The sequence below is a fragment of the Manis javanica genome, chromosome 14 (assembly GCF_040802235.1).
Source record: "Manis javanica isolate MJ-LG chromosome 14, MJ_LKY, whole genome shotgun sequence".
Classification (NCBI taxonomy): Eukaryota; Metazoa; Chordata; class Mammalia; order Pholidota; family Manidae; genus Manis; species Manis javanica.
Genome location: NC_133169.1, coordinates 31,729,565 through 31,749,365, shown reverse-complemented (window position 1 = coordinate 31,749,365; position 19,801 = coordinate 31,729,565). Strand labels below are relative to the sequence as shown.

Below are 19,801 nucleotides of genomic sequence, written 5' to 3'. Positions count from 1 at the left end.
TCTGTTTGTCCCTTTAGTTCCAATAAAATGTTTTACATATTTAGATACTCCTATATTGGGTGCATAGATATTTATTATCATTTACATTCTCATTGGGCTGATTCCTTTATCATTATGTAATGTCTTTTTTGTCTCTTTTCAGTTTCCTTGTTTTGAATTCTACTCCATCTGACTGACATATGTACTTCTACTCCTGCTTTTTTCTTGCTATTATTTGCATGAAATATCTTTTCCCATTACTTCATGTTCTGTCTATGTACATCTTTAGGTCTGAAAAGACTCTCTTGTATGCAGCATATTGATGGGTCTTGTTTTTTTATCCATTCTGCCACTGTATGTCTTTTGATTGCTGCATTCAGTCCATTTACATTTAAAATATTTATTGATAAGTACATAGTTATTGATATTTTATTGTGTCCTAGTTGTTTTTGTGGCTACTCTCTGTTTCTTTCTTCCTCTCTTAAAATCTTATATTAAGTGAAGTTTTTCTTTACTACTGTGCATAATTGTATTTTTTTATGTTTGTGCATCTATTGCAGGCTTTAGGTTTGTGGTTACCTTATGGGTAATTTCCTAAATATATATTAAGATATGATTTTTATCCTTCCTTTGTTAATGTGGTGGATCACATTGATGGATGTAAGAGTATTGTGCCATTCTTGCATCCGTGGATTCAATCCCATTTCGTCATGATGAATGATCCTTTTGATGTATTCTTGATTTCATTTTGTTAGTACATTTTTTAAAAATATCCTTGCATATATACTTTTCAAGGATATTTGTCTGTAATTTTATTCTTTCTTTTTAGTGTTTTGCCTGGTTTTGGTATTCCACTGATGTTGGCCAGATAGAATGAGTTTGAAAGTATTCCCTCATCTTCTAATTGGTAGAATAATTTGAGGATGGGTATTGGCTTTTCTTTAAGGTTTAGTAGATCTCGGTTGTGAAGCCATCTGGTATTGAGTTTTGTTTCCTGAAAGTTTGGGGGTTACTAATTCAATTTTGTTACTGATAATCAATCTGTTCAGATTTGATGTTTCTTCCTCTGTCAATCTTGCAAAATAGTATGTTTCAGGAATTTTCTCACTTTCTCTAGATTGTTCCATTTATTGGCATGTAATTTTTCATAGAAATCTATTATAATTCTTTATGTTTGTGTTTTCAATTCTGATATCTTCTTTGTTTCTGATTTTGTTTACTTGTGTCCTCTTCTATTTTCTTGCTATGTCTACCTAGGGGTTTCTCTATGCTGTTGATCTGAAAACACCAACTTTTTTCCTTGTTTTTATTTTTCTATTTCTTTCATTTTCTCCCTATTATTTATTTCTGCTCTGCTTTACATTTTCCATTGTTGTACTTACGTTGGGGTTCATGTCTTCTTTTTCTTGTCTCTTCAGCTGTGTGTTTAGATCGTTCATTTGGGATTCTTCTTTCTTCTAACACTAAGCATGCTTTGCTTTGCACATCCCTTATATAAACATTTTTGTGAGATCCCACATAGCTAGAAGTATTTTTTATCTGCCTTCATTTGTGTCAATGTATTTTTCTCATGTCATATTTGATTTACACATTAGTCCATGGTTTATTTGGAAACCAGAAATGGTGTAAGACAAATGTCATATGGAAAGCAAATAAAATTATGTTGTTATAAGGTCACAGGGTGGTCTCTTGGTGGAAACTGGGTGGTCACGTAAGTGAATTCTTATTTCATACCATTGTGGTCTGAGACAATGTTTGAAACAATTTCAATGTTTTATAGTTTATTAAGGCTCCTTTTATGCACTAATATCTGATCTGTTCTGGGAAATGCTCCATGTGCACTTCAGAAAAATGTGTATCGTGCTGCTTTTGGATGGGACCTTCAGTATATATCTGGGATTCATCTTGGTTTTGTGGTTGTGTGGTAGATTGTGATATTCCTTGGCTATTTCTTCCTGATGGAAAGAATTCAGTTGAAAGACTTGATAGAGGGTTAAATACACAAAGGGTTTCTTTTCAAACAAGCAAAAGGAGAGGACACTCCAGAGACAGAGTGGGTGGCCCTGAAGATGGGTATCAAGAGCTGGAATTTGCACTGTGCTTTTCATTGACCTTTATTTTTCCTTAATTTTTCCTCTTCCCTATTTTGTCATTATCAGACCAGCCTTTGGATTCACCTTTGATCCTCCCCTCCAACCTCTGGCAAGTTTATATTCCCCAGGATTGTGTAAGGGAGACCAAAAGGGTGACCATAATCACAACGTAAATTATATTACAATGATGTTATAATGGCCTTGGGGTTACTAGCTGAGCAGGTTTTCCTTAAGTGCACATGTCCAAAAGTGGACAAGTCACTCATAACCCTTTTAATTATTAGTGTTTGCTAAACTGCAGGAAGTGTTTGTCTAAGGTCACAGGGTGGGCTCTGGCTGGAGAGTTGGTGGACTGCTTCCCTCTTTTCTCACCTCCTGCTTATTTCTATCTAACTGCTATTCTAACATTCTGATGTGCCATTCAACACCTCTGTTTCCTTATTCATTTTCTCTATGGGTGATCTGTCCATTGATGTAAGTGGGATGTTTATGTGCCCCACTATGTCTGTGTTGCTATTTCTCCATTTGGGCCCATTAGTATTTGTTTTATGTACTTAGGAATCCTATGTTGTGTGCATAGGTATTTGCGATTGTTATATCCTCTTACTGGACTGACCCTGTCATCCTTACAAAAGGTCCTTCTCTGTCTCCTGTTCCTGTTTTGAAGTCCACCCTGTCTGATAAAAAACTGCTGGTACTCCTGCTATTTTATCCCTTTCATGTACACGAAACGTCTGTTTCTATCTGTTCACTTTCCATCTAGGTATGTCTTTAGGTCTGAAAAGAGTCACCAGTAGACAGCGTATGGACGGGGGTGGATACTTTTACCATTCTGCCACTGTTCTAGCCATGCTACATCTTATGCTTGGTGCATTTAGTCCATTAACCTTAAAGGGTATTATAGACAAGTATATAAGTAGTGACATTTCATTTACTTTTTCTAATTGGTTTTGTACCTCCTTTCTGTTTCATTCTTCCGCTCTCTTACTCTTCTCTTGTTATTTGATTGTTCTCTTTAGTGTTGTCCTTGGATTTATTTTCTTTTTTAGGAAAAATGTTTTGTATGTCTATCATTAGGCTTTAGGTTTGTGGTTACCATAAGTTCCATAGATAGTTTCCTAAGTATATAAGAGATTCCATTAAGTTGATTGTCATTCTATTTTGTACACAAACTGAAAGTACTACTTTTTATTCTTCTTCCTCCTCCACTTTATGAATACAATGTCGTAATATAAAACGTTTTTGTATCGCTTTGCTGGTTTGGTGTACAGTTGATTTTACTTCTTTCTTTAGTTCTTAACTTCATTCTTGGTTAGTAATTCATCTGCTAACGAAGAATAAAGTTAAGTTACTGGTCTACTTCGTTTACTGGTTAATCTCACTGATGGAAAATAGAATTTAGAATATTTCCATCCACAGAAGTCCCTTTATCATATGGCCTGCTTAGTGGTGGTAGTTTCCCTTAACCTTTGTTTATATGGGAGACTTTCTGGCTCCCCGTAAGTTAGAGGGATAAGATGGCTGGGTAAAGGAGTCTTTCTTGTGAGTTCTTCTCTTTCAACACATTAAATATTTCATGTCACTCCATTCTAGCCTGTAACTTTCTGGTGAGGAATCTGCTGAAAACCTTATTGTTTCTCCATAGTTAACTGTCTGCCTCTCTGTTGCTCCTTTAAAGATTCTCTCATTGTCTTTAATCTTTACCATTTTAAATTCTCTTTGTTTTGGTGTTATCTTCCTGGGGATCCTTTAGGTATGGGCTCTCAGAGCTCCCAGGATCTGGGCATCTGTTCCCTTCCTTCGATTGGGAAATTTTACAGCTATTATTTCTTTCTACTCTTGGTCTCTCTATTCTCCTTCTGGGACTGCTTTCATGCAAATATTCTCTCATTTGGGGTTATCCCACAGCTCTCTTAATGTCTTCCCATTTTCAGAAAAGGTTTTCTCTCTGTTCCTCAAGTTGGTTTTTTCCATCTTCTCTGTTTTCCATGTCATTGATTCTTTCCTCTACTTCCAGCAGTATCTACTCATTCCCACATTGTAATTCTCATTTGGGTTACTGTATTCTAGATACCTGCGTGGCTCTTTTTCAAATATCTCTCTCTTTGATAAAGTTCTCACTGAGATTATCAATTATATTCTCTAGATCAGTGAGCCTATTTGTAACAGCTACTTGAAATTTTTATAAAAGTATTCATAATCTGCATTTCATTTAGCCCTCTTTCTGGTACCTTATCTCACTGTTTTGTTTGGAACATATAAATGTATCCTTTTTGTCGGGTTTCTGTTTTTTTCCTTTCTCAAGGATAGATGAGGTATGCCTCCTGATCTCAAATGTATTGGCTTTGTGAACTGGGGATCCTGTGGTACTTAGAAGGTTCAGACTCTTTCTCGCAACTGTCAGATCTCTATTGCAGTGGGCCAACGTTGCTGCTGGTGAACTGTGGGAAGGGCCAATATTCTGCCTAGTCACTGACCTCTCTCAGGAGAGGATTCACCTCTTCATGCCCTTTGTCTGCAGTAAAGCCCTTCTTATTGGACTCATTGTGAGTGGGTCTGAATTCTGTCGACTTGGGCAGGGGCTCCCGAATCTGGGCTAAGTGTACTGGCAGGAGCAAGTGAACAGTGAAAACCTGCTATGAGGCTGAGCCACCAGTGATGGAGCTGGAGAATCTAGAACCGGCTCCCACAAGTGCCTGACCATTTGGGCAGAAGCTGGGATAGAAAAGCCAGAAAGTGTCCTCCTTCCATCTGCTGAGCAGCAAAGTCAGAACACTGTTGGGCAGAACAGACATAAAAGGCTCGGTCTGCAGCTCTGCACAACCACAATGCTCAACCACCAGCAAGTGAGATGCAGCACTTGAAACTGGCTCCCATGAGTGCATACCAGTTGGCCTGAGAGGGGTTGTGTTACAATTATCCACCTTCCCTTTTGCCTCTGGAGAGTGTCATCTGACTCCCAGCCCTCTGAACAACTTCGCACTCCTGTTAAATGTTTCAAACTGTGACCTCCGTGTTGGGTGTCTGCAGCAACCATGGAACATGCATGAACTCAACAAGGGGCAGGAGTCTTGGCCTCACAGAGTGCCCCCGCTCTTCTCAATGCCTAGCACCATTAATCACCAAAGGTTAATGCAATGTGGAGGAATGATCTCAGAGCAGATCTCAGCATCCATACACTGGATTCCTGAGCACTCACCCCCTTCCTGTTCTGTCCCTCTCCCACCTCGTGGCGGACTGGAATGGTGAAGGGATGAGGACACTGATTTGTCACGTATCTTCAGCTTTACACTTCTAAACACGGACTTTTCTTCACTGGGTAGACATGGTCTGCTCTGTTGTATTCATGTTATTTTCAGGTTTTATTGTATTTTTGATAGTTGTTTTCTTGGTGTGGATGTGGGAAGTGTTTTCCTTCTTGAAGTCTTATTTGCCACATTAATGAAACACTCTCCTAGACCTTCATTGTCTGTAAAGACCCCAGATCCTTGACAGGAGTCTTCTCAGTGCTCCTTTCATATCCTTATTCCTCAGGGTGTAGATGAAGGGATTGAGGATGGGAGTGACGATGGAATAGAACAGAGAGATGAACTTGGCCACATCTTGGGAGTAGCTGGAAGGGGGCTGCAGGTACATGTACATGGCAGGAAGGTAGAAGAGGGACACCACCACCAGATGAGAGGAACAGGTCCCGAAGGCTTTGTGCCGTCCAGTGGAGGATGGGATCCTCAGCACCGCACAGGCAATGAAGCCATAGGAGAGGAGGATGAGACCAAGGGGTACCGGCAAAAAGAAGGCCAGTAACACAGACAATGTGACATCATTCACAGTGGTGTCAGCACAGGACAGCTTGATCATGGCCGGCACCTCACAGAAGAAGTTGTTCAGCTCCTGCCGCCCACAGAACGGCAATGGCACTGTCAGGATGACCTGAACGAGGGAGTTTCCAAAGCCGCTGATCCAGGACACAAGCACGAGCTGATGGCAGAGGGTGCGGTGCATGATAACAGCATACCGCAGGGGCTCACAGATGGCCACGTAACGGTCCAGGGCCATGGCGGCCAAGAGGATACACTCGGTGCAGCCCAGCCAGTGGAAAAACGCATACTGCACTGTGCAGCCACCATAGCTGATTGTCTTCCTGGAGCTGCCTGTGTTGACCAGCACCTGCGGGACCGTGGTGGTGGTGTAGCAGAGGTCCAGGAAGGAGAGGTGGCTCAGGAAGATGTACATGGGGCTCTGCAGCTGAGGATCCAGCTTCGATACCAAGAAGATGGAAATGTTCCCCAACATGGCCAGAACATAGGACACCAGGAGGACCCCAAATAGGGTTAGCTCCAGCCACCGTCTGTCAGAAACACCTAGAAGGATGAAATAGTTTGGGGTATCCCCGAAGAAGCTCTCATTGTCACTTCTCATGCTGAGGTATTTTCTGGACCCTGTGATCAATCAGGAAAGACAGTGTGAGGAAAACCTGAGAAGAGCAATTAACTTCCTTCCTTATGCTTGTACCTGGAAATTTCCCAGCCTCCACTTTTACCTCTGTGGAGACACTGAGATGTGGGCGCGCAGAACCAAGGTGCAGAGCAGTTGCTTGTGTGTCTTGTTCTCTCTCTTGTGGTGACCTTGGCTATGCCACCATAACTTTCTGAAATTCAATTTCTGTATCTGTCCTGTGCGGAGAAACAACTGCTTTAACTATATAGTCTCAGTGATGGTAGAGAGGCATTGAGATGTGAAAGCATACAATAAAAGTAATTTTCTTCCAGTTAAGTCAAATTTGGCAATTCCTCTCATCCTCATTAGAATGCTTGACTCCTCTCTTTAAATTCAGTGGCAGGGTACTAAACACTTTCTGAGGTTCTCCTGTTCTGCTATTTGGGGGAGGTTGTAGAAGTAGGGTGGGAGGTGGCACAATGCAAGTGTGATGGATTATAAGCAGGTAGGGTATTTATTGTCCTGCACACACCCTGCTCATCTTCTAGGGCTTACATCTCCGTGTGTCGCCATGCAGAGGTGCTCCCTGGACGTCAGCACCATGCTGGTCTCTCTCCTAGGACCCTCTCACACCCTGAGAACACTATCACTCACTGTGGCAGTTTGGAAGGTTACAATCCAAGGTCCTCTGATTCCCTGGAGTGAAGGAACGATATCACTTCAGCCTTTTATTTGTCATGGTACCTGGTGAGACACTGAGGCATAGGATTTTGAACATGGAGAGAAAAATATTGATCTATGTAAGGTACACAGCTGTCAGAGTTCCCAAGTTAAGGCTCACATGGCCTCTCGAGACAATATTCATTGAATAGGGGATTCAAGATGGTGGTATGAGAGGTGAGATAGAGAAATCCTCCACAAACTACAGATAGTGTTATAATATAGTTAATAAAACCCTAAAGAGGAACCCTAAACAGAAACAGGAGGAAAGGCTGCACAAGACTGCACACAGACCTCACAAACAGAGCAGATCTCACCAAACAGGGGAATATATGAAATCCATAAGTCCCTTGATCCAGCAGGACCCAAGCCCTTCCCCCACCTCAGCTCACCAATAGGAGGAGGAGAAATGGAGTGAGGGAGGGTTTGGAGGACTGGGACTGCTGAACGCCCATACCTGGAGGTCTGCTTTACATGCAGAAACCTACACTGTGTGGTGCTCTGGAGAGTGAAGAGGTGGTACAGGCGGAGTGCCTGGGGGACTGAGATTCCAGCTGTTTGTGGACGATGGGATCCACACTGCACTGCTCTGAGAGAGAGGAAAAGTGACAGCCTGAGAGGCTTCCTAGTAGTGAGAGGGGTGCTGAAGGGGTGGGATTTTGACAGAGCTGCTGTGTGGGGGAGGGGAGAGCTAGACACTGTTGTCTGAGTGTGCTCTGCACAGCTGGTTGGGAATTTTGAGGAGCTTCAGGCACTACATCCCCTTGGCTGCCTAATCAGTCCCAAGGCCCCCACTGTGATACGCCGCATGGCAAGACTTTCTCCTGGCCTCACAGCAACAGTTTGCAAAACCACACTCAGTGTGCTGGCATCAGGCCAGCCAAAAGGAGGGCGTGTCCACAACAGCTAGAGATGCAAATCACAGAGGCTTACACCTGTGTGCTTGGCCCACTGGCTGTGACACCCAAGACAGGCACCACAGATGGAAATCAGGAAACAGTTTTTTCCTCCCACCTGGTACCAGCTCCTTTCCCCTACAACACCAAATATGACTCCAGGAGCTGAGCAGCTCCAAAAATGAGTTTCTGAGCACTGAAGGGCACCACATAGAAATCTGAAACATCAAAAGACCTTGGTTCAGATGCAAATCTAACAAACCCCAGATGAAGGGACAAATGAAATTAAACTCACCAATCTTCCTGAAAGAGAGTTGAAAATAAAAATCATAAACATGCTTATGGAGGTACAGAAAAATATTCAAGAACTCAGAAAGAATTTAAGTTGCAGATTCAATCATTAAGAAATTCCCTGTCTGAAATGAAACATACAATGAAGGGATTTAAAAGCAGAAAGGAGGTAGTAGAAGAGATGGCAAATGGAATAGAAGTTAGGGAAGAGGAATACAAAGAAACTGAGGCAAAGAGAGAAAAAAGAACCTCTAAGAATGAAGGAATATTGAGAGAAGTGTGTGACTGATCCAAATAGAACAATATTCTCATTATAGGGGTAACAGAAGAAGAATAGAGAAAAAGGGATAGAAAGTGTCATTGAGGAGGTAATTGCCAAAAACTTCCCCAATCTGGGGAAGGATATAGTCTCTCAAGCCATGGAGGTGCACAGATGCCCCAACACAAGGGACCCAAGGAAGACAACATCAAGACATATAATAATTAAAATGGCAAATATCAAGGATAAAGACAGACTTTTAAAAGCACTCACAGAGAGATAAAAGATCACATACAAAGGAAAACACATCAGCCTATCATCAGATTTCTCAACAGAAATCTTATAGGCCAGAAGGCAGTGGCATGATGTATTTAATGCAATTAAGCAGAAGGGTCTTGAACCAAGAATACTATACACGGCAAGGTTATCATTTAAATATGAAGGAGGGATTAAACAATTTTCAGATGAGCAAAAGATTTGAGAATTTACCTCCCACAAACTACCTCTACAGTGCATTTTGGAGGGACTCCTATAGGTGGAAGTATTCCGAAGGCTAAACAGATGTCACCCAAGCGATAGACAAAGAGTAGGGAATATGGTTCAAAACATAGAAAGAATGGAGGAGGGCAAAAAAGAACCATTAGGTTGTGTTTTTTATAGGACATGAAGAGAGTTAAATTAGACTGTTAGATAGTAATGGAATTACCCTTGAACCTTTGGTAACCAAAAATCTGAATTCTGCAATGGCAATAAGTACAGACCTATCAAAAGTCACTGTAAATGTAAAAAGTCCGAATGCACCAATCAAAAGACATAGAGTCACTGAATGGATGAAAAAACAAGGCCGATCTATATGCTGCCTACAAGAGACTCACATCAAACCCAAAGACATATGGAGACAGAAAGGGCAGGGATGGAAAAAGATATTTCATGCAACTAATAGGGAGAAAAAAGCAGAAGTTGCAGTACTTGTATGAGAGAAAATAGACTTTAAAGCAAAGAAAGTAACAAGAGACAAAGAAGGACATTACATAATGATAAAGGGGCAGTCCAAAAAGACAGCATAACTATTATAAATATCTATGCACCAAATACAGGATCACCTACATATGTGAAACAAATACTAACAGAATTAAAGAGGGAAATAGAATGCAATGCATTCATTTTAGGAGATTTCAACACTCCACCCAGTCCAAAGGACAGTTCAAACAGACATAAAATAAGTCAAGAGACAGAGGCACTGAACAACATTGTAGAACAGATGGACCTAATTGACATCTAGAGAACACTCCATCCAAAAGCAACAGGATACATGTCCTTCTCAAATGCACATGGAACATTTTCAAGAATAGGTCATACATTAGGCCACAAGAACAACCACAGTAAATTCAAAAAGATTGAAATTGTACCAACGAGCTTCTCAGATCACAAAGATATGAAACTAGAACTAAATTACACACAGAAAACAAAAAAGCCCACAAACACATGGAGGCTTAAGAACATGCTCCTAAATAATCAATGGATCAATGACCAAATAAAAACAGAGATCAACCAATATATGGAGACAAATGACAACAATAATTCAAAACCACAAAATCTGTGGGATGCATAGAAGGCTGTGCTAAGAGGGAAATATATTGCAATAGAGAGGGCTACCTCAGGAAAGAATAATCATCCCTAATGAACAGTCTAAACTCACAATTAATGAAAGTAGAAAAGGAAAAACAAATGAGGCCCAAAGTCAGTAGAAGGAGGGTCATAATAAAGATTAGAGCAGAAATAAATAAAATTGAGAAGAATAAAACAATAGAAAGAATCAATGAAAGCAGGAACTGGTTCTTTGAGAAAATTAACCAAAAAGGAAAAAAGAGAGTCTACACACATAAACAGAATCACATATGAGAAAGGAAAAATAACTATGGACACCACAGAAACACAAAGAATTATGAGAGAATACTACGAAAAAATTTTATGGTAACAAACTAGGTAACCTAGAAGAAATGGAAAACTTTCTAGAAAAAAACAACCTTCCAAGGCTGACCCAGGAAGGAACAGAAAATCTGAATAGACCAATTACCAGCAAAAAATTATCAAAAAACTATGTAAGAACAAAACGCCTGAGCAGATGCTTTCACTGCTGAATTTATCAAATATTTTGTAAACCTAATAAGCATCCTCCTTAAAGTTTTCCAAAATGTAGAAGAGGGGGAATACTCCCAAACTGTTTCTTTGAGGGCAACATCACTGTAATACCAAAATCAGGAAAAGACACCACAAAAAAAGAAAACTACCGATCAATTTCCCTGATGAACATAGATGCAAAAATACTGAATGAAATATTAGCAAACAGAATTCAAAAATATCATCTATTATTGAACAATATGGATTCATCCCAGGGATGTAAGCGTGGTACAACATTCTAAAATACATCACCATCACCCAGCACATAAACAAAAAGGACAAAAACCACATGATCAGCTCCATAGATGCTGAAAAAGCATCCAAAAAAATTCAACACACATGCATGATAAAAACTCTCAACAAAATGTATATAGAGGGCAAGTACATCAACATAATATAGGCCATATATGAAAAACCCACAGCCAACATCATACTTAACACTGAGCAGCTGAAAGCTTTTCCTGTAAGATCAGTAACAAGACCAGGATGCCCATGATCCCCACTTTTATTCAACAAGGTTCTCGAGATCCTAGCCACGGCAGACAACGCAAATAAAGAAAAGGCATCCATACTGGCAAGGAAGATGTGAAACTGTCCCTGTTTGCACATGACATGATATTGTATATAAAAAAATCTGAAAGACTCTACTCCAAAACAACTAGGTCTAATATCGGAATACAGGAAATTTCTGGGATACAAAATTGATACACAGAAATCTGTTACATTCCTATACACTAACAATGAACTAGCAGAAAGAGAAATCAGGAAAACAATTCCATTCAGAATTGCACCAAAAAGAATAAAATACCTAGGAATAAACCTAACCAAGGAAGTGAAAGAGGTATAGTCTGATAACTACTAGACACTCAAGAGAGAAATTAAAGAAGACACCAATAAGTGCAAACACATCCTGTGAGCATGGATAGAAAGAATTAATATCGTGAAAATGGCCATCATGCCTAAAGAAATCTACAGATTCAATGCAATCTCTATCAAAATACCAACAGCATTTTTCAACGAACTAGAGAAAATTGTTCTAAAATTCATATGGAACCACAAAAGACCCCAAACAGGCATAGCAATCCTAAGAAGGAGGAATAAAGTAGGTGGAATAATGCAACTTACTTCCACTCTACTACAAAGCCACAGCAATCAAGATGATTTGGTACTGGCAGAAGAACAGAACCAGACACCAATGGAACAGAATAGAGAACCCAGATATAAACCCAAGCACATATGGTCAACTAATATATGATAAAGGAGCCACTCATGTACAATGGGGAAGTGAAAGCCTCTTTAACACTTGATGTTGGCAAAACTGGACAGTTACATGTAAGAGAATGAAAATGGACTATTGTCTAACTCCATACACAAAAGTAAATTTGAAATGTATCAAAGACCTGAGTGTAAGTCATGAAACCATAAAACTCTTTGAAAAACACATGGGGAAAAGTCTCTTGGACATAAACATGAGCAAGTTCTTGATGAAGATAGTATCTCCCCGGGCAAGGGAAACAAAACCAAATATGAACAAGTGGGACTATCAAATCAAAAAGCTTCTGTACAGCAAAGGACACCATCAGTAGAACAAAAAGTCATCCTACAGAATGTTAGAATATATTCATAAATGACATATCTGATAAGAAGTTGACATCCAAGTTATATAAAGAGCTCATTCATCTCAACAAACAAAAAGAAAATAAGGAATTTTAAAAATGCGCAGAGGAGCTGAACAGACAGTTCTCTGAAGAAGAAATTCAGATGGCCAACAGACACATGAAAAGATGCTCCACATCACTAATCATCAGAGAAATGCAAGTTAAAACCACAATGAGATATCACATCACACCAGTTAGGATGGCCACCATACAAAAGACAAACAACAACAAATGTTGGCAAGGATGTGGAGTAAGGGGAACCATCCTACACTGCTGGTGGGAACATAAATTAGTTCAACCTTTCTGGAAAGCAGTATGGAGGTTCCTCAAAAAACTAAAAATAGAAATACCGTTTGACCCAGGAATTCCACTCCTAGGAATTTACCCTAAGAATGCATCAGCCCAGATTCAAAAGGACATATGCCCCCCTATGTTTATTGCAGCACTATTTACAATAGCCAAGAAATGAAAACAATCTAAGTGTTCATCAGTAGACGAATGGATAAAGAAGATGTGGTACATATGCACAATGGAATATTATTGAGCCATAAGAAGAAAACAAATCCAACCACTTACAACAACATGGAGCTACTGGGTATTATACTCAGTGAAATAAGCCAGGTGGAGTACCACAAGTATCAGATGATTTCACTCATCTGTGGCGTGTATGAACAAAAAACAGAAGTAACAAAACAGCAGCAGACTCACAGAACCCAAGAATGGACTAACAGTTACCAAAGGCAAAGGAACTGGGGTGGATGGGTGGGAAGGGAGGGATAAGGGGGAAAAAGGGGCATTACGATTAGCACAGATAATGTAAGGGCGGGGGGGGTGACATGGGAAAGCAGTATAGCACAGAGAAAACAAGTAATAATTCAGTAGCATCTTACGATGCTCATGGACAGTGGCTGTAATGGTGTATGAAGTGGGGACTTGATAACAGGGGGAGTCTAGTAACCATAATGTTCAAGTAATTGTACATTAACCATACTAAAAAGAATATATTTATTGGGAAGAAGGAATGACATTTGAATTCCCTGTACCACTTCTCTGACAGGCAGCTGCTTCCTCTCAAAGTCAGAATGCACAGTACATTTGGCATACAGACCCCAGTGCTGTTAGAAAGCATCTGGGTTTCCATCTGCACTCCCATGGGGCCATTCCCCACAACCCCATCAGAGCCCACCTTCCTAGATTCTTTCCAGGACTGCACACCTACACAATCATGATAGGATGATATATCCCATGATGGGATGGAAAATCAATTCTGTGTGCAACTCTTTCATAAAAGATTCTCTTTTCTGCATTTGGTGCTTTATGCTTTAAGTATAAAATTCATGGGCATTGTTCAGCTTGGATGCTGTATAAATAAGCATGCTCTGACCCAACTACCAGTCCAGATCTACATTCTATAGAACCCTAGTATTCCTTGAAAACAATTCAAGTTCTGGAAATTGAGTGCACAAATAAGTGCAAATTACCTTCCTTGCTCCATTGTTTCAAAATACATACTTTTCAATCCAGAGATACCAATATTCTTGTAGAACACTCAATTACTGAACTTCTTCTCACTAGTCTACCAAAAACTCTTCTATGATAAATCTTATAGACTCTGATGGTTTTGTCTCTAATGGGAGCTCATGCACCTCCTCGTGTTGATGTGGTGAGCTGGGTACAGCCACATCATGCTAGCACACCTTTTAAGATGAAAGGTAATTGTGTCATTTCCCTTTCTTACAGTTCTGATTCCAAGGTTTCTTCTCGGTGTCTAAACTGTACAAAAAGAAAATTTGCAGTTACACTGAGACAAGATATGAGAAAGGATGGAAGCATTAAAACATAGAGCAGTACATTCAGGCGAATAACCAAACAAGATTATTAAGCACTCAGGGAGAGCCAGGTGGTTTGATAACAACTCTCTATGATTGTCGTCCTTAGTTCTTTAATAAATATGTACTAATATGGGCATAGCACCAAGGTGGATATTTATACACCCATTTTACTGTTGAGCAGAATAGCATGGGTGGAATAACTGGTCTACCTCAGGTTATTGACAGAGCAGTAGGATTTAAAACGTAGAGCATACCCTTAACCATTGTTCTCTCTCGTTCTTTGCTTTGAAAAACACCATTGGTGACCTGAAAGGTGGCAACAGTGTAAGTACAAATTACTGAAATGGAAGAGAATGAGAAAAAGGCTAGTGATATCACAGGAGGGGAAGGGGTAAGGGGACTGGAAAGGAGAAGCTTTCTGTAATTTCCAGGTCAGTGTTCCAGGCATGCATGGGTGCACACACACACACACACACAGCTTTTCTGCTGCAAAGCTGGTGCGCCATCCCAGCATGAACCTCCTAACAGTTTCCTAGTCCTTGCTCTCCAGCCCTTCCTACCTTGAGGTTTGCTTTGGATCCAGCCCCTGGATTCCTCCTTCTCTCTTCCGGTTGCCCAAAATGAGGTGCCTCCAAAGCATTGCCTACCTTCCCTGAGTAAACACAGTGATTCCACATTTGCCACAACCACTTATTCCTTCCAGACCTGGTGTCTAGCTGTCATTTCCTCACTGATGTCTACCCTCCACCATTTCCCATTGTTAATGGAGTAACTCAAATTTAACCCATCAGCCATCTCTCCAACCTCAAACCATGAAGTTCATTCCAAATTTTGTCTGCCTTTGCATCCATTTCCCCGACTCAAAGAATTTAGATCCCTTCTAATAATGTTTTATTCCTCATTTGCCACATTTCATCTATGACCCTGTCCTTGTGGTTCCACTAGCACAAGGTCACAGGCTCAAATTATGCATATCCTTGCCATATCCATCCTCAGCATAAGCACCTTCTGGACCCCTCTGAGAACATGCTAAGCATCTTCCCAGAGGCAGGCCTTTCCTTATCCATCACATTCACAGTGGAGTCATCTTCCTAGGACTCCAGACTTTTGATGATTTTTTTAATTGAAGCATAACTGATTTACAATATAGTTAGTTCCAAGAATACAACATTGTGATTCCAAACTTATCTATATTATTAAATGCTCACCCCAGCTAGCCTAGGGATGATCTGTCTACATAGAAATATGTTACAGAACTATTGACTATATTTCTTTCACTATACTTTCATCCTCGTGACTAACTTACAATATGATTAAGATTTTGTGCCTCTTTATCCCCTTCACCTATTTCACTCGCTGATCTCAAACCATCCCATTGGTATCCACCAATCATATTTCAGTATCTGTGATCTAAGACTCAAGTCCACAAAGAAAATATGTATTTATGTGTTCCAACTACCTAACAAATAAGAGCCCATTTCCTTAGTTACCAGCCAATAGTGTAGATTGTACATGTACATGGAATCCCAGGCAGAAGAAACTTCACTTCACATACTTCTCTTTAAGCAGCTGCCATGGTGTACTGTAATGACAGTTCGTACACTATGCCAACTATCAGGCTAGGTTGAGGAAAAACTGATACACCATATAATATAAATAATCCCCTGTATTATATATGATTTTTATGGTTTATTGACAATGCCTGACATAGGCTACTGGAATCCTTGTGGTGATTGATAAAAGAACCTGTTTCTGCCTACTCCAAAAGGGGGAGAGAAAATTCAATATATTGCACAACAACATGCAGAACTTCATGGGCAGTATTATGAGAGAGGCAAACGGGGGTTCAACTAGGAGTTTCTTTGCCGATTAGGCCAAAAGATCTCTCCTCACACTTTGAAAACTATATCTCAATTGAAAAAAACAAAAATACTGTTCAGCCTCATTTTCCTGCAACCTGGGCTGTCAGGTTAAGGCTCTGTTTCACTGACAAGGATGTGACTATAATTAAACTGCAGGTGGCTGAGTCTTGGGGACAAGGCTTACAGGTGGTAACACTTTCCTCCACGGATATTACCAGGTTTTCTTTCATCACAGAAACTTAAAAAGTGTGTATGTCATAATTTGTGCATGCTTCCAGTCCTGTTCCCATCACATACGTATTCTCAGATGGGAGTTCTGATCAGTGTAAAATCAGGATGTCACCCCGGTTCGTTTCTGTACACGGAGGAACGGTGTAGACACACAACCCACCTCTGACCCCTGAGTGCTGTTCTGCTCACTCTCACCCACCAGCCCCTTGCCCATGGCGGAGGACCGCGTCCACCCCAGTCCGCAGTCAGCCTGTGCCAGGCCTTTGCCCGCCATGCAACCTCCCTCCAGCTCTGCCTGCCCAGCCCCACCCTGCACCTTCCCTGTAGCTCAGCGTCTCCCTCTGTCGTGGACTGTAATCCCTGATGTCTCACGCAGGGTCAGACTATCCCCAGGGAGGTGCCGTGGACCAAGGGGCTTGCGGAGCACTGATAACCCATCCCCACAAGGGGGCTTAGGTATGCTTTTCCAAAATGTCTTGAATTTAGAGACTTAAAAGAGTACAGAATTAAGAATATAGTCACTGATATAGAAATCTGTTTTTATTGTGACAGACAGTAACTCCACTTTTCTTGGTGAGCATTTGGCAATAAATTTATTTGTTGAAATACTGTTTTTCATCTGAAAACAATATATTATTGTATATCAACTATACATCCACCAATAAAAACATGTTTCTTAACCAACAGAGGGAGGCAGGGAGGTAAATAAGCCCTGACACCCATCAGCCCTCAGTTTGTGTACATACACTATGTATGTGTCGTCGCATGTCCCACTTCAGTATCTCTGTGAAAATGAAGACGTTCTAAAGGGTTTAGAACACCTCCTCATTCATATCCGTGCTGCTATATGACACCAGGGTGCTGGTTCACACAGGAGGGACATCACTTCCCCATAGACCCCAGATGTCCTAACCCCTCAGCCCCACACCACTGCCTACAAAGTAAAAACAGTCCACTTTTCTATGTGCGACCCATTGTTAAACCACCATAAAACTGAAAAATGCTTAAGACCTTGAGTAATGGAGAACCTAATAAAGCGCTATGCTGTTTGCAATTATTTTGTTAAATTCACAATTTTGTGGAGATTCCAAGTCATTGAAAAACAGCAGTCTGTGTCGCACATTGTGTCATTCCCATCACCTAGCATGCGTAATGCAACTAATCCATGAAACGGATACTGATTTCATCAGCAAACCTGAAGGTCTCGCTCCTTGAGGAACTCCTGATTCTGCACTGCGTGGAGCTTCAGGCTCCATCTGTGATTCGTTTTAGTGACGGTCAGGAGGAGGAGGGCGCACGTGGAACACAGCAGTGAGGGCCACAGCGAGGACACGAGTCCACACAGGAAGGGTACCAGCTCCTTGTAAGCAGAAGCCTGTCCCCGAGTCAGGGTCAGATGCCTCCAGCATAGGCCTGTTCCCCCACCCGCACAGGACGGCCTGAATTTTCCCTAGGCTGACTTTGACAGTTTACTGGTAAAATTCAGCTCAAAGCTTGCTTTGCTCATGGACTGGTACTATTTGGCTTCACTTGGCTTTGTGCCGCTACGTCCTTAGTCATCCTGGGACTCATAATGTTTTTGTGACTGTGACTCAGCATTGTCAAATATATGGAGAAGCAGCAGAAATGAGGCTCATGGTCACCTGGGGTTAGGAGCAGCCTGTTCCGTTCCTGCATGTCTTTTCCGCTAGAAGTCCAGAGTTTTACACTTGCTGCTTAACGTATGCCTACTGTGCACTGACACACCTCTCCTCCACACTCTCTCCCCTCGTCCTCCTGCAGGGAACCCAGGCACGGGCTGCAGCTGGACCAACCCCTCCTGCACTGAGCAGACTTCAGTTTGTCTAGAGGTGAGGACAGCCACCTATGTCCGTGTTTCCCAGACTCCACAGAGGGCTTGGTTTAGGAATAGGGCTTTATTAGCACCCTCTGGGGTCTTAGCTGGGGAAGGACGTTTAGTGATGCACTCTTTGGAAATGTTCCTTGTCTCCCAGGAAGACACAGCCTGTTCGCTCTGATGAGGCTGATGGGGTCTTGCTCTTACCTGAGTCTTGTCCTCTGAACAGGTGTGGAGAGATTCTTCTCAGTCTAGAAAAAGAATCTGCTGTCAATCACAGCTGACTCGCTGGGGAGACGCGGTGCCTTCTGGACTTTCCCCCTGTGACAGGCAAGCTCTGCCAGAGCCTTGCTGCCTGAAGAGCTTGCCACGACTGATAAGGTAGAATGGGTTTCTATGCTACAGCAGGGGAAGTTCCACCTGAGGATAAGTTTCCTAGTGAGCAAGCCAACTCTGCCATGGCCCCTTCTTTCAAATTCATCTCTCAGATTAAACTTGACCTCACTCTGCACCGTTCATTCTATAAGGGCTCTGCTCTTCCTCCCCAGACACTGAGAGGAAAACCTTGTTCTCCTCGGGCTGGGAAGGCATCCCTGATGTTTTGTTAATTAGTGTCTGAGGGGTTAGCCAATAATTGGGGTAGTGTGTGAGCTTGGAGCACATGCAATTGCTGGTAAATCCTGCAATGCCAGGAGACCAGAGGATTGGCCCAGGAATAGGGAATGAGGTCACTTTGGGGTAGGTGGAGGATGCCATGAAATCAGAATGGAAGAAAAATGTATCACAAATAATTCAGTTGGAGTGTGTACACTAAACAGCCTTCAGCACCAAGCCCAGCCACTCACAGCCTGTGTGTCTTTGCCCAGGTTAGCTAACCTCTCTGTGTGTCACCCACGTGAGCAGAAAACTATAGGAGGCAGTGGTATTGCCCTCCACAGTCTGTTACATGCTAAATGACTTCGGTTTTGTAAAGCTCTCAGGACAATGCCTGTCACAGAGCAATAAGTTTAAGTTCTTTTCTATTACCCATGGTCTCAGCTTCCTCTTCTGTTTGTCACATGGAGGGGATGGACAAAAACATCTTTGGTAGACAGCCAGCATGAAGTGGCAGAAGTTTTAATTCATGAGCTTTAGTGAAGGGATAGTAGCAGAAGCAGTGCATAGTGAGTCTTTGGACAGTTATGTTTCCTCTGTAGGTTTTGACTTGTTCACCTCTGGCCATTAATTCTAAATGCCATGAGGTGGCATCATTTTATAAGTTTAATATTTATGTTCTGGGATTCTGGGAAACATTGCATCTGGACGTAGAGGGAGGAGAGTGTTCCTGCCCCACGAAAGGCAGGGAGACTGTACTTGGGACAATTAAGTGGGAAAATCCCTCAGCCCAGGCATTGCTCTGCTGTGCTCTCTCCCACCGAGAGGCAGATGAAGGATGTGAGACCTGTTAGGAGCTGTCTTGACATCTAGCCGGGATTATTTCCAGAGCTGTAGAAGCTAAATACCTGTGAAGTTGGGGAAACAAAGA

The 19,801-nt window shown here is 41.6% G+C and overlaps 1 protein-coding gene across 1 annotated transcript; it reads right to left on the bottom strand.

Annotated features, from left to right (window-relative positions):
• Positions 1-5,534: 5,534 nt before the first annotated feature.
• LOC108400214 (olfactory receptor 2B11-like) lies at positions 5,535-6,491 on the bottom strand. Its single transcript, XM_037008828.2, has one exon. It carries the CDS (start codon positions 6,489-6,491, stop codon positions 5,535-5,537), a length of 957 nt encoding a protein of 318 aa, XP_036864723.2.
• Between the last annotated feature and the right edge of the window lie 13,310 nt (positions 6,492-19,801).

What these genes read in the sequence shown, in the direction of transcription:
- LOC108400214 (XM_037008828.2), bottom strand. Translation starts at nt 6,491, where the DNA reads ATGAGAAGTGACAATGAGAGCTTCTTCGGGGATACCCCAAACTATTTC.